Source organism: Euprymna scolopes, chromosome 11 (genome assembly GCF_053919585.1).
Source record: "Euprymna scolopes isolate OS-2025 chromosome 11, ASM5391958v1, whole genome shotgun sequence".
Taxonomy (NCBI): Eukaryota; Metazoa; Mollusca; class Cephalopoda; order Sepiida; family Sepiolidae; genus Euprymna; species Euprymna scolopes.
This window is the reverse complement of record NC_136492.1, coordinates 106,668,409-106,695,104: the sequence shown is the minus strand read 5'-3', so window position 1 is coordinate 106,695,104 and position 26,696 is coordinate 106,668,409. Positions and strand designations below refer to the sequence as shown.

The following is a 26,696-nucleotide window of genomic DNA, read 5'->3' as shown; positions in this document are numbered from 1 at the left end:
CTAAAATAGAGTGACCTAATTGTAATCTATTGTTGACCATTGCTGACTATCTTTGTTCTATCGTTATTTCCATGGCAAGTGCTCGTCTGAGCTCCATTCTCTGGTCCCCCCTCACCAATCTTTTTCAAAAAACACCCGACGAGCTGAAATCACCGTCAATAATTTTCCCCACTCCTTATCTGTGCCTAAATCAAAATGTAGATTCCATGAACAAAGCTTCTTTTTTAGAACTGCACGCCTGTGGAACTCTGTTCCGCTTGCCTGTTTCCCTCCCGACTTCAACCTGGATATCTTCAAGTCCAACACAAACAAATTCCTGATGAACCGCCTCCTTAAGTAATGACACTTTATCAATTCTCCAATACTATTACTACACTACCCCATTGATTACTGTACACACAATAACCCTTATCCCCGAGTGGCCCTTGGGCCTTGATAAGTGGTGAACTCCATGTAAAAAAAAAAAAAAATTCTGTGAATGATCTAAACAAGTACACCTAACTCGATTGAATTCAACTGCAGATTTCTGCCTGACGCAACAAAGAATTATTTTTTTAAAAAGCATACACTTGGAAGTCAAACAGATGTCTGTAAGAGACAATATCATCTATGAGACATTCAGACAATAGCTTTCACTTTATTCCTAATCCTTTTTCATTTTGTTTGCACAAAAAAATAAACTGCTACATTTGTAATGTGTTCCCCTATAGCGATTACAGCTAGATGAGAAATCTATTAGAAATTACCACAGGCTGCATCCACATTTCAGTGAAGTGTTGGCCTGAGCTATAAAATAGCAGGTGTATGAATAAATTGCTGGTAACAGACAATGTCCCAATATGAATATGCTTTAGTTTGGCTGTTTTACGGCATATCAACCTTTTTTTGGCTATTTAATGCCGAATCTTGTCATTTTGGTAAAAAGTTTTTATGCTTCAAGTTCTTCAATATTTATTCATGGTGTTTGGTTTGGTTGTTTTGTTTATTTTACAGCATATGAACTCTTTTAGGGTTTAATCATTTTGAAAAATGTTTTTCTATTTCAAGTTCTTTATATCTTCGGTCCTGGATATGACCTTAAACTATATCCGATGGTGAGGCCCCAGCTTGCGTGCTTTGGGGAGTGTGGAGCCACCTTTTAATTGCCATTGCTCCCAGGTCCACCCTGACCCGGAGTGGTAGTACTTGTTAGGGTCCCAACTATGGGTTAAATAGAAACTGACCTGAAAAAAAAAAATATATATTCTATTAAAAATATTTTCTTCAAAATTACTGGATTCGGCATTAAATAACCTGAAAAGGGTTGATATGCCGTAAAACAACCAACCAACTAACTAACTAACCAACTTTATCTTCAAATATTTATTCATGATGGTTGCTTTTGTTGTTTTATAGAGGAAAATAGCTGTTTTTGGTTCAGACTTTGTAGAACATGATTGAGTTTTGCAAACGGAAAGAGGGAGAAAAAAAACAATAACTTCAATGTTTGATGAATTTTAGATCAGGGAGTCGGTGTCTTCAAACAGCTTCATCTGATAGCACTAAGTCTTACTCATGATGCAGTATCTTTGAGAATATAGTTGCTAACTCGTACTGTATGTCAAACCTATGGGCAGCAGATCCAATTCCATTTTCTTGCTCAATAAATAAGATCAACATCTCATGCAACGTGCACAGTGACATCCAGACACTTGCACATGCTGATAACAGAGAGTGGTGCACAAATGGCAAAAAAAAAAAAGAATTATTTTTGTTTGCAATTGTTATCTTAAGGAGAATTGCTTCCCAACACCCTGGATGACCTCATCAGTATTTCCAGTATTTAAAGATTCAGGTGATCGCTCATCTTTCTCCCAATATAGACCAATCAGTCTCCTTGATGATTAATTGATTCCTATGCGTCATGTTGGAATCTATGTTAAGTAGAGAAGTAGTCAACCGCCTCAGCAAAAATAACTTTCTTAGTGACATGCAATATGGTTTCCGCTCTGCTAGATCTACAACAGATGTGCTAACAGTTATATTTCATATAATTAGAAAATCTCTTCATGGAGGCTACCTTTCTAGGGCAATTGCCCTTGACATATCAAAGGCCTTTGATAGGGTATGGCATAAAGGTTTACTCCACAAAATTTCCAACTATGGTATAGCTGGAAATGTCTTTTCAATTATTAAATCATTTCTCTTTGATAGATTCATAAGAGTAGTGATTAATGATCAGAAATCAGAAGCTCACAGTATTAACGCTGGAGTCCCTCAGGGGTCGATCTTGGGCCAACTCTCTTCCTGATCTACATAAATGATCTTCCAAATCAACATCCCAAGATCGTTTGTAGACATTTATGCTGACGACACTACCATCTATGGCAACACTTCAATGGCTGTAAATGATCAAACTCATTCTGATTCTCTCTTCTTTGATCTTGAGTACATGGTGCAATGGGGAAAGTGGTGGCTGGTTAATTTTAATGCATCTAAAACCAAACTTCTATCTTTACATCATCAACCCTCTGATCTGTGTCTGGTATCAATTGAAATGAATGGCTCCATGTTTTGACAAGCTTCTAGGTCTGACCTTTACTCCTGATCTGAAATGGAACACATACATCAAATCCATTACCAAGTCTGCTGGAAAAATGGTTGGATTGTTCAACTGCTCCAGTAGATATCTCACTGCTAATGCAATTCTCTACCTGTATAAGAGCCAAGTACACCCACGGGTGGAGTACTGTTGCCACATCTGGGCAGGAGCTACTAGAAGCAGCTTATCCTACCTTGACAAAGTTCAAAATAAATTTTGTAGCCTAGTGAGGGGTGGACTTTTCTCTTCCCTGCAACCTCTTTCCCACAGAAGAGACGTTGCGTGTGTCTCTGTTTTATCATAATTTTCATGGAAAGTGCTCATCTGAGCTCTAATCTATGGTTTCCCCTCACCAAACTTTTGCAAAAAACACTCTTCTAGTTGACACCCCTATCAATAATTTCCCCTACTCTTTATCTGTGCCTTAACTTAAACGTAGATTCCATAAACAAAGTTTCTTTCTTAGAACTGCACGCCTGTGGAACTCTCTTCTGTTTTCCTGCTTTCCAACTGACTACAATATGGTTATCTTCAAGTCCAACGTGAACAAGTTCTTGATAAGCTGTTCTCCTTAAGCAATCCAATTTACAAAATTTCCACTACTAACGATTACTACAACATGTTCCCTCCCTTAGACCACTGTACACACATTAACCTTTATCCTTGAGTGGTCTCCGGGATAAGTGGTGACTCCTTTGTAAAAAATTTAAAAAAGAATTTTTTTCTTCTCGAATTTAGCTCCTCATGAGGCTCTCGTCTACTTGATTTCATTTGAGTTTCTGATAGCGTTCGCCTTGAGACAGTTCAGCCGGCTCTTTCCATTGAATTCGCCGAGCCTTGAGAACACAGCAATCCATCTCTAACACTGTGACGAGTGACAGCTAATCTTAATTCTATCGGAAAACACTGTAGAAATGTCGATTGATAATGAATTCTGCATCCTGATTCACCGTGTTGAACAACGTTTCGGATTGATCACCACGCCGTTTACTTTCAACTCCAAAGGAAAACTAGATTGATGGCATCGTTTATATACTCGCCTAATTGATACCAAGAACATGACGAAACTAGAAAATATGCTTCGCAAGAAGGGCTTGCTGAAGAGAAAATATTCAACAGTGTCAAGTCTATCACATTCGAGATAAACGGCAAATTCTAGCAAACTTGGAAAATGCAATGAAGACAGTAATAACTAGGGCTATGACAACAGCATATTCTTTTGTTTGTTTTTGATTCATAGGTATATATCCATTGATATCTTTCATGTTTTTATGTAGAGTGATGTGATCCTTGGTTGATTAATTGTGTCTAGCTCTGTCGGATATATACTCGAGAGTAAAAATAATGAAAAGAATATGCTGTTGTCATAGCCCTAGTAATGACTAAAGACTTCTAAGCTGTGAATATCTGCAGCTTTTGCTGGTTAAGACTAATCTACCCTACTATTTTAATGATATTGAAAAGAAAAACTGAATTCATAATTTGAGGTTATTCATGTAACACAATAACTCAATCGGTATTCAAACATTATGAGCCAAATACATTTGAACTAATTCCGCATATTTGGAAATATGTATTTACTTGTTAGATAATAAAGCGGTATTCAACCTAGGCAGATTGAACCAGCTTCCTCTGAAGGAGAAAGTTTCATGGAAATATCAAATTAACATGTGGTCTCCAGTCACTTGTATAACCTCATCAGAGGAGATGATGATGTTAGGTTTTTACAGTTCTTGCTGGAAAGTGTCGACATCCTCCTACATACAGCGCCTGGTACATTCAACGTTGCTTAACTTTAACGATCTACCAAGAACCGGTATATCAACATGATTATGCCATATATACTTTTTAGATAGCTTTGCTTTTATTCAAAACTCATTGCATTCGATTATAATAAAAATACATGCATTTCAAATTTACTGTGAATTTTGATTATTCCCCAAGCTCAAGGAAAACCTTAGAGGCTGTTGTTATGAGACAATTGAGGAGATGAAAAAGGCTTGAAGAGGGTTATTGAAACGCTCACCCAAGAAGACTTCCAGTTTTTGGAACGGTACAAGAACTGCATTGCAGCCAGAGGAGATTACTTCAAAGGGAACTAGAGTTTCATGTGTGTACTATCAATAGAGGTGGCCATACGAAGAAAGTCTGGAAACTTCTTGAAGGCACCTCATATATCAAATTTACAAAGTTATAAATACAGCAAACAAGAAATACTTACTTTCCTGTTATGTTACTAACCACCGGTATTGCATGCGTTACCATTAGACCGAGTCCCAACGCATCGAGGTAGGGCGAGGTCCATAAAGGTTCATTGTTCTCAGCATTGGAAGTTAAAAATTCAAAATAATTGTGCATCTGTGAAATGAGATTCTCTCCCGTCACAAACTTTTTCATGCTGCCATGATGACCACAGGCGAGTTTTCCAGGGAAAATCTCGGCATCGTCTTTTATGAGATAACTGAAGATACGAGCCTGCAAAAAAAAAAAAAAAAGAAAGAATAAAAAAAAAAGAAAAAAAAAAGAAAGAATAAAGCCCATCTGCTTTGTTAAGCATCATTTAACCAAATGACCACAGGGATAAAATAGCAGAGACAAATTGGAAGTTTACAATTACTGTATTTCTGCTATGCTGAAAAGAATTATGCCAAACATTGATATATAAAAATATACTGATATGTCTGCAGTGTTATTGGTGTTGAACAAATGCGGATTAGTAAGAAACAAGAGTACACATGGGTTGGTGGGGTGGTTTTTGTCGATCTCAACTTCAAGTTGATATTATTTAACAATTTGTGACACCCAATCATCGGCCTGCAGGCACCCATTCTGGGATTTCACCTTCCCTGTCAATCTAGTAACGGCCCTACAGCATCTAGATAATGACTACGTATTCATGTATGCAGCTAATAATAGATAAGGGTAACTTTGGCCTGGAATCAATCAATGATTATTTTATTTCTGACAATCAATCGTGGTTTGCATTTTTTCTGGTTTGGTTTGTGCCTATGCCAGGAAACACTCTAGGTACACAACACAATAAAAATATGGGAGTACGACATAGCTTATGAAGCGTTATTCATTGACTAATAAAAAGTTGGAATGAGAAAAAGAATGGCTGACATTAGTCACACGGGATCTCGATAATTTCTTCAAAATCGGAAATTAAACAGAATCACAGTTAATAACTATCATTTAAATGTTACATATTGTCATCTTTAAATGTCTGATCACATGCATAGCAGCCAAGTCTCTTCTTTTAAAAATACTACACAACAAAACTTCATGATTCAATTCTTTTAATATTTTGCTGTTTCATTGTCATTAAGGATTTTTATCTTCGCCCCCCCCCCCAAAAAAAATCGGCAGAGATTAGACCATTCCTATAATGATTTGGTCTCTATTGATTGTGCGGTAGGATGTTCTGTGCAGTTCCAGGAGCTCCACCCTCTCAGGAATTGTTTTCTCTTTCTCTGAGGCGCCCTTACCGGGGAATGCTGACGTGTGATGTAGTTGTGGTGAACGCTGGTAGTTTCTTGTTAGCCAGAAAACAACTTGCAACACAAAATAGTTTGTTATAAAAATATTATTTTATTTCTTGCCCCGTATAGTGCTCCCAAGATGTAGACGAAGGGGGGGAGCAGGAGGGGGGCGGATTCAACAGCAAGCTCGTCTAATATTGCTTTCTGACTGTTGGCTTGTGCTTTCCTTCTTGTATATATATGACTTGTTTCCTGGCAGGTGTTTCGACCTGGCAGTTGTGGGAATACATAACTTGACCTATTCACCTCTGGTGGCATCAGTTTTGACCGCTTCAATCCCATCGCTAAGTGCGTTTTGGCTAGCGTCATGTGTGTGTGTGCATATGTGTACACAGTCTCAACCGCAACAGACAGATATGCCCAGGTCAGAGTATCCCTCCTCGGAGTCGCTGACCTCTCAATCCCACTTTTTTATCCTGATGTCAAAGTTCTTACAGTGGGAGAGAACTTACACCATTTAAATGTAATCCCGGTAATATATGCTTTAAAAACGCTCTGAGATATCTACTTCAGCTGACGTTTAGCCATGAGATCTTCTCATTTCTCGCTCATGACGTCACACACACACACACACACACACACACACACACACACACACACTTCCTGTTGAAGTCATAAATAAGGCCTCATTTTCTCATGCAGATAAATATTTCTACTGGACGATTTGGCTGAACATTGACCAATCAGCTTGCAGGGCTCATTTTCTTTATCTACCCTGATTGACGATCTTCCCCTTAAGATAACTACTAATCAACCTTCGACCACCTAAAGAAATTTTCTTTCTTTACTTAGACACCGACTAACTTTCTTCCATTTAAATAAATCCTTTCGTTATTATGCATCTCACATGTTTATACTCTTGTCCCATTGTTGTTTACTTCATGAAACCGGAATTATAAAAGAGTCTCACCTGAGGTAAAAGATATTGGTTTTTTTCTTGAGATACATGCCACACCTTTGTCCAGTTATATTTACAGATTGGCCCTGGTACGTAACCACTTCGGGTGTAGTAACCTGCAAATAAAGATACAACCAAATGAATAAATACGAAAAATTTATTTTATTTATCACTTCATTACCATTCTTTTCAAGCACAAAACATATATTGTAGAGATGTTAAACACAGCTATTTGTGTGTCTATTTTACATGATTATTTTTAAACAGTTTGTAATAAATTAATGTTTAGTGTTATTCATTTGTCATTTTATTGCTCTATATTTTTCTCTGTATGTGCAATAGTTTTGTCCATATTAACAGTAATTAATTAAATTGATTGAATAAAAAGTGATAAATTACTATAATCTTTCTTAAAATATCATATCCATCAATTTTCAAGGAAGATAATTTAAATGAAAACTTACTTTATTACTCTAGCTCGAAAGAAAGATCTCTCTCTCTCTCTCTCTCTCTCTCTCTCTCTCTCGCTCAGAAGCCACGCCAAATTTTCTTTTTTTATTGTTTTAAATTCAATTATTGTTTTGATTTAAATAAAAGAAATAGTTTCGGTTAGGAATATCGTTTTATTTTATATTCAAATCTTTATTTCTAGAATTTTCTTTAGGCATATAAAAAATACATCTGAAGAAAACCGAGGGAGAGCATCGACTGAAACGTCGTATGAATATGAATACAGTCTTGAGAATATTGATAAAATGAGATGTTGTTTTGTCATTGGAAATCCAGGTTATTAATAATCTGTGGATACAATCACTTGAACAGTGATGTTTAGTTTTTATAAGAGAGTTATTAATAAAAACAACTTGGAGCATTTTCACATATAGGGTTAAGGATTTCTTGATTTTAACTGTGGACTGCCCATCGGATGAAGACAGAGAGACAGATAGGTGTATATATAGATGTAACGTTGGTGTTCTCTCCAACTAACCACCAGGTCGACCAGCTCTCAATACACGACACCAGACACAGCTGGCTCTCAATACACGGCGCATCTTTTCCTTTTTCTTCTCTTTTTCTTTTCCTTGCCATCTGCTCGATCTTTATGCCTATATATGCATTCCATTCCATCCTGTGACGTCATGCGCACGTCACAGACTAAAATGCTAACTCGGCACGTGAGTCATCATTTAATGGCGAATCCAGACTGTTACAGAGATAGCTTGTCATATTACACTAGCTAAATTTTGCCACCCCTATATTGGGGGGACATAATCTTTTATGCATTTGCTTTTCTTGAAGTATCGCCAGGAAATGGTTGAATCCTCTCTTACCCCGGAAGTCACATGGTTTATCAAATTCTGTTAACTAAAGGTTAAATTTTGACCTCCCATCCATCAATCACCCCTCCATTCAGTTAACAGTTTTCGTTATATACCAATGGTATGGAATTTAGAAGAAAATGCATGGTTACCAGGACCGCATCGAATCTGTTCTCCATCTGTGTCGATACCATCTGTTGCAAAGACTATAATTGATTGACATCCAGTACGAGGGTAATTATTCAACAGATCAAAACTCATTTGAAAACTTTTTCTGAAAAACAAAAAATAACAGCATTTTGTGAGTTTTAATTAAAATAAAAAAGATATACGGTGATTTACTTTGTCACAAAAAATTAAATGAATAATCCAAAAAGAAATAATAACAATTTTAACATGGCCGTTACATTTTCACTCGGACTCAACACGTTGTATGCAGAAACAGTCACAAAAGAACAAAGTCAAGAAATTTGACACACTTTTTATTTTCAGTTAAAACACAAAGTATTTATTAACAATCGTTTTATTACCAAACCATGAACACATAATTCTCCAAGCCAGCGACAATATGGGCGCATCCTAACGTTTCTATTAGGGTCAATTATTCATTTTCCAGTCTGCAACTACAACTAGCTGCTATCCTGCAGTTCACCCCATGGCATACGGTCGTTCAACAATTTTGTTCAAAGTTTGGATTCCTTCTTGTTTTTGTAAAAGTCTATCTCAATTGGCACATACTTCAAATCGCTGTCGCTGCCATGTGCTTATTTTTCTCTCCTTTTCTTTCCTTTCTCGTCCTTATCTGTGACGTCACTCCGCACCACGACTTGGTCATTTTCATACGTGAGATGTCTCTGCTGCTACGTACGTGTCTGTGGCTTCATTACAAAATAATTATAGGAACGGTAATTGAAAAACTGTAAAAAAGACCATAGATAACAAAAAGATATGGCATTTGAGCACAGGATGGAGCAGATGCTAGTGTGATTGTAAAAATTAGGAATGGATGGAGTAAGTTTAGGAAGCTTCTGTCATTACTAATGAGCAGAGCATTACTATTGTCAACCAACAAAATAGTCTATCAGGCATTTGTACATAGGGTGATAATGTATCAAAATGAAACCTGGCTGAGAATACGTGTTACATGGAGAGAAATGAAACAATGGCTGTATAATGTGAGTTGTAAAGACAGACTTAGATCTGAAGATCTCAGAGGAATGTTAAATCTGGACAGTATAGGGAGATGTATGTATCATAGGAGACTTCTGTAGTCTGGTCACAAAGAATGGATGAGAGTTATTGGATCAGTTGATGTAAAACAGTTGAGGTAACATTTTTAAAGAAAACATGGCATAAATTGATAATAATGAACTTTTTTTTTTTTTTTTTTTTTTTTTTTTTACAAAGGCATCACCACATTATCAAGGCCCAGCGGCCACTCAAGGATAAGGGTTAAAGAGTGTACAGTAGAAATTGGTCAATATAGTAATCATTAGTAATGAAAATTTGGTAAATTTAATAACTTATATGGAACGGCTCATCAAGAACTTATTTACTTTAGACTTGAACACATCCATATTGTAGTCAGCCGGAAAGCAGGAAAACGGAAGACAATTCCACAGGCGTGTAGTTCTAAGAAAGAAGCTTTGTTCATGGAATCTACGTTTAGGTTTAGGCACAGATAAAGAGTGGGGGAAATTATTGATAGTGTTTACAGCTAGACGAGTGTTTCTTGTGAAAGTTTGGCGAGGGGGGACCATAGATTGAAGCTCAGTTGAACACTTTCCATGAAAATAACGATACATCAGAGACAAACTTGCAACATCTGTGAGATAGAGGTTGCAAGGAGGAGAAAAGGACATCTCCTACGAGGCTACGAAGTCTATTTTGAACTCTATCAAGGCAGGACAAGTCCTTTCTAGCAGCTCCTGCCCAGATGTGGCAACAGTATTCCATCCTTGGACGTACCTGGCTCTTATATAGGTAGAGAATAGCATCAGCAGTGAGATATCTACTGGATCGATAGAAAGATCCCACCATTTTTCCAGCGGCCTTGGCAACAGATTTGATATATGTGTTCCATTTAAGATCAGGAGTAATGGTCAAGCCCAGAAGCTTGTCAAAACTTGAGGCCTCCTGAAGACGAGAGCCATTCATTTCAATTGATGACAAATGTGGATTAGAATGTTGATGATGTAAAGAGAGAAGCTTGGTTTTAGATGCATTAAAAGTAACCAGCCACTCCTTTCCCCATTGTACTACGTGCTCAAGATCAGAGGAGAGAGAATTGGAGAGAACTTGGTTGTTTACTGTCTTAGATGTGGTACCATAAATGGTAGTGTCCTTAAGAGAAAGAGGGATAAATAAAGACCTAGTCAGAGATATGTTAGTTTGGAAGTCAATTTATAAAAGCCGTCCAAAACATGCCTACATTTAAGACTGGTATTAAGCCGAATATGTCTAGCTAATGGTTCCTAAGAATGAGTACAATATTCTATGCAAATTTTATTACAATCTTAAATATTCTAAGAATAAGAATTGCTAAGTTTTAAGCCACCTTCTGCTATTTCGGCGACATGTGGTGGCGGTTGCAAACGAACTATTACTGCTTGCTGTTATGTTGCCTGGTGACGTCTGGATTCGCTCTGCCATCTTACATAGCTGTAAGACATGGTCTCAGAACACTTCTAATCTGAAATGGATCCAGCATAATGGCCATGGATGTACAGCTGCAAAATGGAGGAAAGGATTTCTCCAAGTAAACTTCATAGGCAACTTGGTATTAGTGGGATTATGGCTGCCTAATGCATTCAACATCTCAGGTGGTTTGGTCATGTATAGTATGCTCCCTCTTGCAATGACTCCATATGACACACTAGAAAATGTTGTAGATTGAGGAAGACCTACCTAAGTAGCGACGATTGTATGCAACAGGACTGATATCAACACTTTGGATCAGACTGCATGGAGGTCAGCCATGAGACGTTGTCTAGAGTTACTCATCCCAGAAAACGGGAAACTTGTAGCATCTTAAATAGCAATTATGGTTGCATTAAACACCTTGTATTTTAGGTAGTTCGGCCGTATACATCATGCTACCGCTTGCATCAAGTCCATAATGTGCCTGGATGTTCCAGGCATTAGCGAGTATGACAACCGATCCGCACAGCAATCTTGTTTTCCTTATCAATAGCATCAATACCATAAAACTAGTACATGATTTTGCATGTTTTCGGCACAAAATATCGTTCATTAATAATGGATCATGTTGTGATGCCTAGTTTTTATTTGTGCCCAAAATGCAAATTATTGTCAATCGCCACATTTTAAACATGCTTATTGGAAAAATCGGAGCTCTAATCGTTAGCGTCATCCTTGCAAAAAAATCACAACAAGAACTTGCTTGGCTACCCAGCTATAACAAAACGTTGTCACATAACTGCTCCCCTACAAACTACAACATATTCCGTTTCTAAATTTTGGGGATGAGGTTATTTGTATTATTTGAATTCATTAGTTGAAAGTTGGAGAATTTGATTTGAAGATGAATATGTTGTACGTATTAATTGGATTCATCGGACTACTGTGTCATTTTCACAGCGAGTTTGACATTCCCGAGTTCGACAAGATACACCCGAAGAAAGTCGGAGATTACATCGACCGAAACATTGAGAAAATGACACTCAAAATAAGAACAGTAGTCCAATGAATCGAAATAATACGTACAACATATTCGTCTTCAAATCAAATTTTTCACCTTTCAACCTAGATATCATTTCATCCCATTAACTCTTATCCTTTGACCTTGATAATTAAAATAAAATAAGTTTCAAAATTTCTGTTTATTTCCGTGCAATGAGGTTCATTTGGTTATTATACTTTAATTGGAGACTGAATTTAAAGCTGGCGTAACTTAAATTCTTTATATAAATAAAACAGTAAAAATATGCATGTGTGTATCTATGTGTAAATATTTAACCGATAAACTCTTACACTACTGGTCACATGTTTACTGAAAGTAACAGGAAATAGTAATCATACACTAAGAATGGTTTAGTAAAATCTTTGTTTGAATGAATAATGTGTACAGAAATATGTCAGCAAGTTGAAATACAAAATGTTTATTTCTACTTGCCGACATATTTCTATTACTTTTGGGCATGCGCAAATTCATTCATAGCTTGATGTGATTTTATCTTATCTATCTTCTGTTGGGTTAGCTCAAGCGGCAGGGAACGTGGCTGGAGCACTAAATGTTTTCGTTTCAATTCTAGCTGATGGCACCCAAGGCATTTTTTAAAAAAACTTTAATAATAAATAATAAATAATAATAAATACGAAATCTACATGAATTAAAATATAGTTAAGCATGTTTTATGACTCACCAAGGCCGGACACCTTCCTCTAGTTTAGAATATCATAATTCGTTTTTGCCGCCTTTAACATAGAAATTATGGATTTTAGTTGCACCAGCTACAAAGTAGGTTTTCATTTTCTTTTTACTATCAGAAACACCACTTATCAAGGGCAGGAGCGACTTGGAGATAAGGGTTATTAATGAGATGGGAATTAATGTCAGTCAAAAGATGAGAAACACTATTGGAGTATTAAAATTGCTCAGTAATATGAACTGCATTTGGCTACTTTGGGGCGGTCTATAACAAGAAACTGGAACTAAAGATGACTAAGTTGTAATAAATAACGAATAGTGAAGCAGTCCTGTGGTAATGTGTTCCACAGGTTGGAAGTCTTTTTCAAATAAATTCTGTCCATGTAAATTCTGCCTGATTCTAGGCACAAAGAAGAAGAAAGGAAAGTCTTTTTCAGTTGTGGTAAAAAGATGAGTGTTTGCTGCAAGAGGAACCAAAGACTTTGATAATGAAGGTATGATAATGAAATGAATCCCCTTTGATGAATTAAATTAATAATTAAATGAAAAAGAAAATTTTGATAATCGTATTCTGAATGTAGTAATTGAGAATAACCTATAAATTATTTGCAAAGAAAATATTAAAATACACTTTGAAAAAGTTGCTTTCATTCCAAATTTTAGCCATTACATGTGATTTGGTGTTCTTTCACCAGCCATTTACCAGTGGATTTTTTCACTGATAAAAATCGGTGGTTTTCAATGACTATTGCATTCCCTATGTACTCTTCCAGTTAGTACAAAGAAAGTATAAAAACCAGTGACATTATCGTTTAAAAATGACTCGAGTGAATATGAATTTAGTGAAGTCATAATTCTGTCGTTTTGTAGACATTTTCAAGCAACTTGTCATACTTTGAAAAGTCTTAGTGGGAAAAGAATCTGTAATTCGTCTTTATTTTTTGTAAAATTTGATATTTTTTCCATTTCTTCTGATAATTTCTAGTCAGCACAAATTCTGTTCAGAGGTTTTGTTACCTTGCTGATAGCACAGAGAGAGGCAAGTGCAAGCGTGATTGCAAGAGTTAGGAGTAAATGTGTGTACAAGTGATGGGACGATTCCAATATTTTTATCAATTCTGATACAATTACCAATTTTGTACTAAATTCCGGCATAATCACATTGACACACCGGCTCCTGCTGGATCACCAAAGGTAAGCAACGTTGAACCTGGTCAGTACTAAATGGATGACTATTTGGGACTTCTAGGCGCTGTATGTGCTCTCCGCTTATCTTGGTATTGTTTCCAGTCGTCTTGGACTTTTCCGTGCCACTGGACTCAAACAGTGCCAATTCAGGAAAGGTGTGGTTGAGGATTGTGCAACCCTTGCCTCACAATTTCACGCACAGCTACCCCTACAAGGAGGTATCCTTTGTCTTTCAACACTGAACAGAGTTTTTTTTTTTAACTAAATTCCTGATTCCAATACAATTATCGATTCTATTCAAAATTTTCGATTCTAATACAATTACCAATTCCAATTCTGATTTTTTTTTAAATTGTTAAATGTATATTGCTATAAAGTTCTTGGTGTTGTTTTTGTTTCTTTGTTTTAATTTTTGGATTACTATCAAACCCATGTAATATGAGTGCACATATTTTTGCAAATGCAGAAATACAATTGTGTTTTAGGGGAAGGTCTTTAGATTTAAATTTTACTGATAGTTTATAATCAATAACTATTTATCATTTCATCATTAATATGAGCAATGGAAAATTAAGTTTTAAACAAAAACTAATAAAATAACAAGAATTGTTTTTGGTATCGGAAAATAGGCTTACATTTTTTTCTTATTTCTATACTGATTCAGATACTCCAAAAAGTTCAAATTTTTTGGATTCCCGATTCTAATTCCAATTAATCGTCCCAACACTAATAAAACAGAAAAACAATTCGACATGATCAAATTTGATGGCAACCTTCTGTCTCATGCAAAAATAGCGTTCTACTTCTAGTCTAGTGCACTACAGTGTCTGCTTTGATTATAAAGTCGAAGCTGGAGTTGCCTCTCCGGATGCAGTACTGGGTGAGTGATATGGAGTCCTAGGTATGCTCAGTTACTGTTCTGGGGTAGTTAGCACTCCTATATTCATGACTAGCGGAGGGTACCCGGCGTTGCCCGGCGTTGCCCTGGTTTTTAGAGGCGTGTATGGTTGGGGGGTGGTAAACCGAAAACAAAGCGAAGTTATAACCCTGTTTCAATATTATAAAAACAAACAATGTTAAAAATATTTTTTTAAAAATCGTGTAAAAAAAAAACAATTAAAAAAATGAATGTGATGCAATACGAACGATCCGGCGGTGCCCGGGTGTTTGAAAAATCAAAAAAAAAGTTTGAAGGGGATGGGGGTTCGAACTCTAATCATTGAGGCGAAAGCGCCAAAAAAAAACAACAAACAAACAAAAAACAAAACGTGTTTAATTAACTATAAAGTGAGTTAGGTCAGAGTCGTTAAAACCGGAAGTAAAATCCGGTTAGTCACGCAGATTGCGTCTTACACTAATGAAAAAAAGCAAAAAGAAAACAATAGTAATCGCGTTTTCGCGTTTTTTTTTTATTATATTTTTATTTCTATTTTATTATGGAAAAAGCAGAAAGCATACATCAGCGAGAAAAGATAAAAAAAAAAAAAAAAAAAGGAAACGGCATAAGTAACCTTGTACGATTCCAAACCGGTGTGTTTCCTCGTAGTGTTGTGAACGCATCCGTTGCGGTGTAAATGGGAAGAGGGGAAAGGAGAAATCTAATAGAGAGAAAAGATGTTGCAACTTCCATTGAATCTAAGCGATTTTGGCAGTGGACTCTCACCGGAACTGTCGAGGAACTGTTGAGGTAATAGGCCTATAGCAAACCTCAGATAATGAGTTCATTTTATTTATATAGAAGATAAAAGAAAGAAAGAAGATAAAAGAGAAGAAGAAGAAGAGAAGAGAAGAGATAGAGAAGAGAAGAAGAGATAATATGGACTCGTCTGACCCTATGTAAGCCAGACATTTCTGACGTCGAGCAGAGAGCCCACATTCAGCTTTACATAGTGAACACCAGGACTCTTTCACCTTAATATTGTGACCCCTAACCAGGACCACAACAGTTACCAAGTTCCCCCTCTTGACATTGCAGACAGAGTCTGACAGAAAGGCAAGCCAATATGGTTGGAGCCAGCACAGCTGTAGGAGTTGCAGTAATTCATCTTTTTTGTGGGGGTTTACTCCCTTAGCCTTTGCCTTTGCCAAAGCATCAACAACGCAGTGGAGCTGTTTGCCCATAGCTGGTAAAAATTTTAAAATATTTCTAATTTTGACGAAAATAACGGAGATCCTCATCGTAATTATAATTGCATCAAATTAAAAGCAAAATTCTTAAATGATTCTTCTTAAAAATATTTGGCCATAACTGCGACAATTTGAAAACATTTGCGATTTTGATTAAAGTTACTTACTCTAATTCACTTGTTCCACCCGCTTGTAGGGTTTTTATTTTTTCGATTAAATCTTTTCGGTGAGCAATGGTGGCCGGGACCATTCTGTTCTGTTGACAACTGAGCACTTCAGTCGTGAAATGATGCCATCTGCAAAAGAAAACACGAAAAAAGTGAGTGAGTATAAGATGAGGGGGGAGAGAGTTTCAGAAATACGCACAATATGGAGCGTGGAGGAGTATGTTTGAGAGAAGGCGAGAGAGAAACAGAAAGGGAGAGAAAGAAGGGAAGAAAGGGAGAGGAAGAGAAATGGAGAAAGAGAAAGAGAGACGAATTTTATGAAGGACATTTTCTTAAGCAGCAATACAAAAAATAGACTAGATTTACTTAGAGTTAGGAACTTCAGCATCCTGTGGTGCATGAGGCAGTCAAGGTATACCATCACTTTTGATCTGAAGTGTCCCTCCAGTTTATTCTCGTTGCAATCAAATCTCTCTTGATTGTCTGTTTCCAGTTCATTCAGTCTCTGATTTCTTCATTGGTAGTTCAATCGCTTTAATACCATTTCGAATAAATTCAGAAAGTTCTCTGATTGGTCTAAAATACTACTATTTGTTTTTATTCAGGTATGTATTCATACTATGCACACATCAGCGTCCAAAATGAAATCAATAAACTCGTTTGTGTGCACATCGTCTATGCATACACTATCCTGGCTAAAAACAGATAATTATATTTTGGACCAATCAGAAAAAATTCTGAATTTATTCAAAGTGGCTCTCAGAAAGACCATTTCAAATAAATTCAGAAAGCCCTTTGATTGGCCCAAACCATTATTTGTTTTCATTCAGGATAGTATATCTGCAGATGATGTGAACACAAATGAGTTTAGTCATTTCATTTTGGATGATGAGGTGTAAACATTGGCGGCACAGATTCTTATGTAAGGGAATTAGGGAAACAACACTGGTCGTAGATACACTGGTGAGTGGTTTCCCTTGGCTTGGTAAAGTGGTAGCTGACGAAGCTTTTGAGAAAGCACGTTTTCCCATACAGTGGGTCAAAACCTATGTCAAAGAAAGCATGCAACCTCACTGGGTAGAACATACTTATCCTCCATGTTAGATACAAGCCTTACATTGGCAGAACATATCCATCCTATCAATGATAGAGGTCTCCACCCAGTGGGTGAGTTATGAACATTTGTATTGCTCTGTTATGTTTTGTTAATAAATGTCTATATTCTTACTTGGGTTCCATCTGTTAGTCATTATACATAATTTATGCTTGTGAAGTAGTTTCTGTTTCAGGTTAATTACTTTAACTATGCAACAGCAATACGTCCAACACTTACAATTTTTATTAGGCATTTGGAATCAAATGTGTCTAATTTCTTTGACAATAACTCGCTGTAGATTTTATGAATTTGGTATGAAATAATTCTTCTTATCTATTTATCTATAAAAGTGAGAATGTATGTGCATGTAAGGACAACTCTCAGCTTATATACTCAACAAATGTTTGATCTACAGATTTGAAATTTGATATATAGGGTATGCAGACATGTGGGAAACTTTTAATCGGTTTTCATCCGGAAAAAAGGGCTGCTAAGGGGTCAAAATTGAAAAATTTGGTACTTGGGGGGGGTCATCAAATTTTTATCTGTTTGTCAACTGTTTGACAACTGTGCATACGCAAATCGTTCATATGAAAGATTCTTTATATTAAGAATAAGTACGTTTGAAAACATTTTTTAAAGGTCGTGTCAAGCTGGCCTAATAGTTATCGTACTTGACTCATTGTCTTTAGGTTTTGGTTTCGATCTCAGTTCGAGTATATTTTTTTACTTAGAAGAATTGAACTGTTTAGAAAAAAAACATAATACTCGCATGCACATGTCTCATATTCTATCCGTTTTTTTGTTTTTTTGGCTTCATTTTTATACCGGGCAATGCCATGTACATTTGCTAGTAATGTATAAAGTCTGTTTGAGTGTAAGATATGATGTCACACTAAACCCATTTTTCTCAACTGCTGTCATAATTGAGTTAGTGGAAATGAATTAGATTTTGTTTTATACTGAAATAGAATCCACATTATTTTATACAGATGAAAGGTTTAATTTGAACGTTATTTTTAAACTAGGCATAGAATAGATACCTATCTTAGAGATAGATTTTCGTGAATATTTCAATTCTATGAATTTGTGAGTCCAACTAGCAAGGTGTTAGGCTTAGGGTTAGGCTTAAGGTTAGAATTATAATTTATAACGATTTACTTACTTGCCAACTTCATCCCAATGACTGGCTCGAGCACAGATCACATTCACATAATCTTGTTTGGTCAGCGTACTAATAACGACTTTCGCAACAGCTTTGGCGATTTCAAATTTCTGACCCTTCATTGATAAACTGTAAACACAAGATATATATATATATATATATATATATATATATATATATATATATATATATATATATATATATATATATAATAAGAACAGAGATGTAAAACAGAAATTTACAAAAAGTTTTTATTATTCAGCAGAATACTCCAAAGCTGATAGCTAGGTATATATATATATATATATATATATATATATATATATATATATATATATATATATATAAAATTACAAACATAAATATTATGTTGATATTAGAACCTATCAAAATAACAGAAAGCTCAATATACAAGATAGAGCAATTAAAAATCTTGAAATTCAACTGACGTTTTTATGGATGCCAGTATGATCCATTCAGACCTTCCAGATTCTTCCTTATCGACCATACAGAGTTCAAATTAATTAATTAATTAATTGATTCTTTACATACTAAAAAGTAGTACATTACAACTATAATTAATTACTCTCACAGTAAAAATTAAAAAAAAAAATATTATTCACTGGAGTGAACAATTACATTATTTATTCTCTTCAAAATTATGAAGAAAACTAGAAAATTGTTTTCTTTATTAGAATTTTTTAATCAAATTTTAGCTGGACCAACTTTTCAGTGGCTTTATTTTTAATGAAATAATTTTATGTATACATAAATTGCAAAAATTACCTGCAGTCAATGATTATAACAACATCTTTCGGTCCACTGGTTGCGGCAATGTACCATGGACGGGTTCTGGGATCGTAGTCGTTGTAGAAACCCGCAAAGTTTATTCCCCATTCTCGACCAGGAAACATTCGGATTGGTCCATGGATTGATCCAAAATATTGCCACCTTTAATAATAATAACAATAGCAATAATAACAATAGAAATAATAATAATGATAATAATAATGATGATAATAATAATAATAATAATAATAATAATAATAATAATAATAATAATAATAATAATAATTGAAGACGAATGGTCGCTACCAAAAAATAATCAATGGTAAACGGCTATTGCGATAATGAAAACTAATTTTCAAAGCTTATCGAAAGAGGTGGGGAGTACCGGAAATGTGTGGAAACTTAGGGAATCTTTTCTCATACTCTTTTATGTACCATTGGAGGGTGAAGAGGGCTTTGCTGAAGTTATATTTCTTAACATAACGTGGAGTATTACTTTATTTTCTGTAAAATTTCATTATTTAAATTGAAAGTTTAATTAGACGTCATATATATAAATATTTTTATCAAACATGAATATTTAATGTTTGTATAATTCGTTTCTTTCGTCACCCAAATCTCTTTTTGTTGCATTTTAAAATGTTATGAGAGCAAATTTACTGTAAATGCTAATATTGTTTTGTCTTTTTTTTTTTTAATTTTTTTTTGACTCAGGCAAATCTAAGTTTTATCTCCGGTGATAAAGTTCGCCAGTTCTTCATCTGTTTCAATTTTGTTCAATAATTTTAAGAAAAGATCACTTCAAAGAATATGTTGATCAGGCCACAACACATTTAAGGAATGCTCCTCCATTTCTAGAAACATCCTTTAAAAAAAAACAAAAAAAACTGATTCACAATTAAAGACACGAATAAAAAAATAAATAAATAAATAAATAAAACACAATAGGAATTTTCATCGTTCACTTTATTTGAGGTTAAATGTTTTCTTACACTTTTCTAATTTATGTACTGTGGAAGCTCCGAAACCCCCCTCGCCTCACCTTGCCCACTCACCTAATGAGAGAAAATGCTGAAAACCTCCTTGCAATCCAGTTATCAAATCCGCTCCGAGGTTTTCTGATACTGCAGCTAATATCTCCCAAACTGGCCTTGATGGCATTCCTATTATAGTACTGAAAAAGCTTCAACCAGAACTAGCTCCCATACTTACAAAGCTGTTTAAGCGTTGTCTTAAGGAGAATTGGTTACCAACACCCTGAAAAACCTTGTCTGTATGTCCTGTATTAAAAAATTCAGGTGATCGGCCATCTCCTCTCAGTACAGACCTATAAGTCTCCTGTGCATCATGAATAAGTTACTGGAATCTGTGTTAAATAGAGAAGTAGTCAACCACCTCAGCAAAAATAACCTTCTTAGTGACATACAATATGATTTCCATTCTGCTAGATCGACAGCAGATGTGCTTACAGTTATATCTCAAAGGATTAGCGAATCTCTTGATAGAGGCTTCCTTTCTAGGACAGTTGCTCTTGACATATCTAAGGCCTTTGATAGAGTATGGCATAAAGGTTTACTTCACAAGATCTCCAGTTACGGTATAGCTGGATATATCTTCACAATTATTAAATCATTTCTCTCTGATAGGTTCCTAAGAGTAGTGGTTGATGGACAGAAATCAGAAGCTCATAGTATTAATGCTGGAGTCCCTCGGGGGTCCATCCTGGGCCCAACTCTTTTCCTAATCTACATCAATGATCTTCCAAATCACACCCTTAGATCATTCGTAGACATTTATGCTGACGACCCTACCATCTATGGCATTACATCAAAAACCATAAACGATCAAGTTCTCTCTGATTCTCTCTCCTCTGATCTTCAGCATATGATACAATGGAGAAAGAGGTGGTTGGTTACTTTTAATGCATCTAAAACCAAACTTTTATCTTTACATCATCAACATTCTGATCCCCATCTGGCATCAATTGAAAAGCGCCTGGACTTGACCTTTACTCCTAATCTGAAATGGAACACGTACATCAAATCTGTTGACAAGGTCGCTGGATAAATGGTGGGGTTCTTCTTTCAATCTAGTAAATATCTCACTGCTGATGCAATTCTCTATCCATAAGAGCCAGGTATGTCCAAGGATGGAGTAGTTTTCACATCTGAGCAAGAGCTGCTAGAAGCAACTTATCCTGTCTTGACAGAGTACAAAATAAACTTTGTATCCTAGTGGGAGATGCTCTTTTCTTTTCCCTGCAATCTCTTTCTCACAGAAGAGACGTTGTGAGCTTGTCTCTGCTTTATCGTTATTTTTATGGCAGGTGCTTGTCTGAGCTCAAATCTATGCCCCCCACTCGCCAATCTTTCATGAGAAACACCCGTCTAGCTGAAAACACTATCAATAATTTCCCCCACTCTTTATCTGTGCCTAAACCTAAACGTAGATTCAATGAACAAAGTTTTTTTCTTAGAACTGTGCACCTATGGAACTGTTTATCATTAGCCTGCTTTCCAGCTGACTATGATATGGTCGTCTTCAAGTCCAATGTAAACAAGTTCTTGAAGACCCGTTCCCCTTAAGTAATCCAATTTACCAAATTTCCACTAACAATTACTACAACATTGTCCCATTGACCACTGTATGCATATTAACCCTTATCCTCGAGTGATCTCTGAGCCTTGATAAGTGGTGATTCCTTTGTAAAAAGAAAAATACCTCCTCTCTAGTAGGTTTTACACAAGGTAATTTGTGAGTTTGATAAAAGTGTTTCTGTGGAACTAACTTGGCACACTTTGGTTTTCAATCCATGTCGCTAATTACTTAGCCACCGTCACCCTCTTAATCAACATACAAATGACTTTTGTTTATTTTTCAATATATTTATATTATTTATATTATTTGGACTTTTGTTATTTTCACAATGTTTCGATCGGTGTAACCTCCGATTTCCTTCAGATGTCTCTTGTCGAACTCAGGAATCTTTTTATCGAACTCAGGAATCTTTCTATTGAACTCGGAAATCTGTGTGGAATTTTGAATGGAATCCTTTATTTAATCCATGGAGGTAACATGCTCTCGTTCTGTCAGCCATAACCGAGTAGAAGTCTTAACTAATTCATAATTGTATTCTGAGTATTGCCTACACTGAGGATTGAGCCTTAACTCTCCAGAAGAAGGCCACTTTGAATTATACTTACATAGGATTTTATCCATTACGTCATGAGTGCTTGTAAAATTTTTTGAAGATTTCTGAGTTCAACAGAAAGGTTCATGAGTTCCAAAAGATACATTTGAAGAAGGTCAGAGGTTATATCGGCTGAAACATTGTGAAAATAACACTCATGATAGAACAATAGTCCAAATGATACAAATAATACGAATCTCACAATATTGCAGATCGAATTCCATGAACACATTCTTCGTTAAATTCCAAATTCCACCTTGCACATCTTTAGTTAAAATTAGCATCGTCACCCCAGAAGCAATCTTGTTATACATCCTTGTTTTATATAGATAGCCTAGCAGGGCTTCCTGGCGTTTCTCAGGACAAAAATTTTAAATATATCTATTAAAACTTTTATCTCTCTCTCTATCCATTTCTGTATTTTTCTCTCTTTTTCCCTCCTCCGTTTCCCCTTCCCTATCCGTTACCCCTTCGGTTTTTCAACTAAGTTCATTCCTCTCTCGACATACACACGCAGACAACATGCCTTTATATATAAGATTCGTCGAAGAACGAGTTGGTATTTTCTTTTTCAAATTGGTATGTAGTAGTACTGAAAAATTGACTTCTGACGAAACCTGACCCAGTTGATCCCCATATAATGAATATATATATATATATATATATATATATATATATATATATATATATAATGTTAGATAATATAGATATATAATGTCAGGGTAACGCTGATCAATGATATACAAACTTTCTGGTTTTTGTTTTCTAGTTTTTACTTTCACACACATACATACATGCAGACAACTGTCTTTTTTATATAGAGAGATTAGAAAATATCTTACCTGAGTAAAGGGTCATCGGCCATGTTAGCTTTGAAGACTGTATCCAACCCGGCTGAATAAAAGACTGTTCTGATAGTGTTTAGTTCATCTCTTGGTACTTCATCTGGAATTTTTATCGTAGACTTATTTAGACTGACTGATTGCCGAAAATACCTGTTTTCAGAAAAACAAAAATGCTAAGTACAAATATATTGTAAGCAGAAGAAAAAGAGAAAGAAGCAGGAAACATTTTAAACATTTAAATGTTATTTAAACAACTATATACACAATGTATAGAAAACAGATGGCATAACTCCAGTATTATGTTCTATAGGGCGATTAAAAAGAAAATTCCTTATTTTAAAAAACATAAAAAATTTTTTTGAAATATAATTTATAGAATTAATGAATATGAGAAGAAATGATATAATGCATGGAATTTTATTTAAAATTCAATATAAGCGCCTTCATTCATCATCAGCTTTTCACGTCGACCAGGAATCACATCAACTGATTTCACAAGAAACTTTTGTGGAAATCTAGTTTTAACTTTACATATTTACCCTTCAAGTTCTTATAAATTTCTTGGTTTGGTTGAGTAGATTTGCTCTTTCAGCCAATCCCAGAGAAAAATGTTGCAGGGCGTTAAGTCAGGACTTCTGGTCGGCTATTCATACAAACTGTGATGACCCATCCATCTTCCATGGAATTGGGCATTTAGCTATTCACAAACAACAATAGCAAAGTGCGGAGGTACCTCACAATGTTGAGAGATGAAATTTAGTCAACTATTAGTGCTTGTGACAGTATTGTGGAGGGGCTCCATCTTGCATTAAAATTAAATCTTCAATAATTACTAAATACTAAGGAAATCATCTTTAGTCCATTAATGCTGGTTGGAATAGAAGTCTTACATCTATTCGGTACCTTGTTCCTCAAAGTTATCCATCAGCAAGTTTCCACTTAGCAATTCTGTATTTAACACATCGAGCTTAGAACTCTTCGATATAAATTCATTTGCGGGTAGTTTTAGAGAAGGTTTTGGTTTTAAGACATTTATTTCGTTGACAGCAATAGAAATAGTGTTTTAAAAGTAACGACAACAGCACACTCTGAAGTGTACTATAGTTGGCTGTTTGGTTTCTGTTGGAACTTTTCAATACTAACGACTAACCAATCAGATTTATCAGAGGAGACGCAGGAAACATTCTTTCTGAATATGTGATGTGCAGGAATTTCAGAGTTGAAAGATCTAAAGCTATTCTGATCAGCTCTTGATTATCGATACACCCTGCAAATGAAAAGAAAACCTGAGATCTCCCTGACCTTTGTTTTGAATTTAATGGAGGCAACAGAGTGATTGGAAGTTCCTAAAAATAATAGAACAATAGAAACGCACTGTTCCGGGCAAATTGCATTGTTATGACGACTGAATTTATGAATTCATGATCTGAAAATTTTACATCTATTTGCAAATATTGACGGTGAGACACTGAGAAAGCAACCTCTGTCATGGATATACATCAGAAGCAGAAATGTGTCATTGAATTCCTGGAAAAAGTGTATTGAGAATGGTGATGACTATGTACAATAAATCCTGGAGCACAAAATGACGTTCGTTTTAAAGGCACCACTCTCGTTTTCGTAGCTCTTCAACTTCAAAATTTCTTTTAAAGTTAAAAGTGTAGGAGGCTTTAATTTTGGAATGACCCTCGTATTACAAAGCTCGCCCCGGACGTCCATGCACAGCCATCATTCATTGATGGCAAAAGTGTATTGAGAATGATAGTAACTATGTAGGAAAATAAATTGTAGAGCACAAAATATCGCTCGTTTTAATGGCACCACTCATGTACTCGTAGCTCTTCAACTTTTTTTAGTTAAAAAAGGAGACGTTACTTTTTGAACTATCCTTATATAATACTATAAGTGTCACTTCTAGCAAGAAAATGTTGCCAGAATGGTCCAGATATTCTGTAAAAAAATGTTCAGAAATTGATTCACAGAAAATTGAGAAAGCTTTAGTTTTATTACCAAGCTATTATCACTGGTCAGTGTGGATGTGAGTTTGTGAATTTCTGTGTAAGTGTGTTTAAGTCTGCATACATGTGTGCGTGTTCTCTGTGTTTGTGTCAATCGCATTTGTATATTTATCGAGAACAAGAGCGCCGGCGTTATTTTCTTTTGTTCAACTTCATTCTGCTGACACAAGAGTCGGGAATTGGAAATCAAAAAGCATTGCTAACTGCCAAAAACAGTAACAAAAGATCAGACGTATAGATCAAATTGATTTTCACTCCTTTTCTCTTATTCTTTTTTCTTAGGCTTTCTCTTTTTTTTTTCTTTATTTCCGTCTTTCTTTTTCTTCTATCTTTTTGTTGTTTTATTGTTTTGTAATAACGTACAGAGAACTGGATATTCATCTTGCGAAGTCAAAATAAAAAAAATGTTTTTAAATGGTCTTGAAACATATGGATCGACGCAGAACATCCTGTAAAAATAATAAGAATACAGCTGTTGTATTTCTGACCAATTATGCTTGTAGTAATTTACAAAGCAACTGGATGTTTACACTAGTGTCTGTAGGTATTTAATAATTATTATAGTAAATAATATATATATATATATATATATATATATATATATATATATATATATATATATATATATATATATATATATATATATATAGTCCTGGTCAAAATCATAAGACCACTTAAGAAAGTAAGCGTTTACGCATATTATCGAATTTTTAATCAAACAAATGGTTGAAACCATTGTCAAAAGGGAAAATATGATCGAAAAAAAAAAAATGAAATCTGCTTCATTCGAAACCTTAACCCTGATCTAATAATTATTAAAAAAAAAAAAACATTTTCACCTGGTCAAAATGATAAGACCACTTTAATAAAATCGGCTAGTTTTGAAAAAAAAATGAATACGAAAAGCTTTCTATGTTACTAAAAGCAACTTGTTAGTGGATTAAAAACATCTTACTAAATTATAAATGACAAAAGGGAAACCATTATCAAAGTTTGAGAGAGGAAGGATCTTTGAGCTTAATAGGGGTGGACTCTCCCATAGATCCATTACAAACTAAGTGAATCGTAGCAAAACGGTCATCACAAATTTTTTAAGGAACCCAGATCAATATGGGCACAAAAAGAGTCCAGGTCGACCAAAAAAAAAAAATAACCCATCACTGGATCGCCATATCAGAAGAAGTTAAAAAAAACCCTCCAGTATGAGCTCAAGTCGATTGAAAAACCAAACAGCAGCAGAATGTAGTCCTAAAACCATCAGAAGGCATCTGAAAATGAAGGGTTTCAATCATTTAAAGCGACTGCAGAAACCATGTCTTGTTGAACAGCACAAAACTAACCGACGTAAATATGCTGCCAAATACCAGACTTGGGATGAAGA

General features: G+C 35.3%; 1 protein-coding gene across 1 annotated transcript in view; it reads right to left on the bottom strand.

Moving 5' to 3' along the window:
• LOC145288040 (voltage-dependent calcium channel subunit alpha-2/delta-1-like) overlaps window positions 1-26,696 on the bottom strand; it is a 190,070-nt gene that overhangs the window by 41,143 nt on the left and 122,231 nt on the right. Inside the window, exons 4-10 of the mRNA XM_080136058.1 lie at window positions 23,295-23,447; window positions 19,260-19,424; window positions 18,474-18,602; window positions 16,213-16,341; window positions 8,493-8,614; window positions 7,034-7,137; window positions 4,803-5,056 (exon numbers count right to left, since the gene is read on the bottom strand). Of these exons, the coding sequence (XP_079992184.1) occupies window positions 4,803-5,056; window positions 7,034-7,137; window positions 8,493-8,614; window positions 16,213-16,341; window positions 18,474-18,602; window positions 19,260-19,424; window positions 23,295-23,447 (1,056 nt within the window). The remainder of the gene's footprint in view (window positions 1-4,802; window positions 5,057-7,033; window positions 7,138-8,492; window positions 8,615-16,212; window positions 16,342-18,473; window positions 18,603-19,259; window positions 19,425-23,294; window positions 23,448-26,696) is intronic.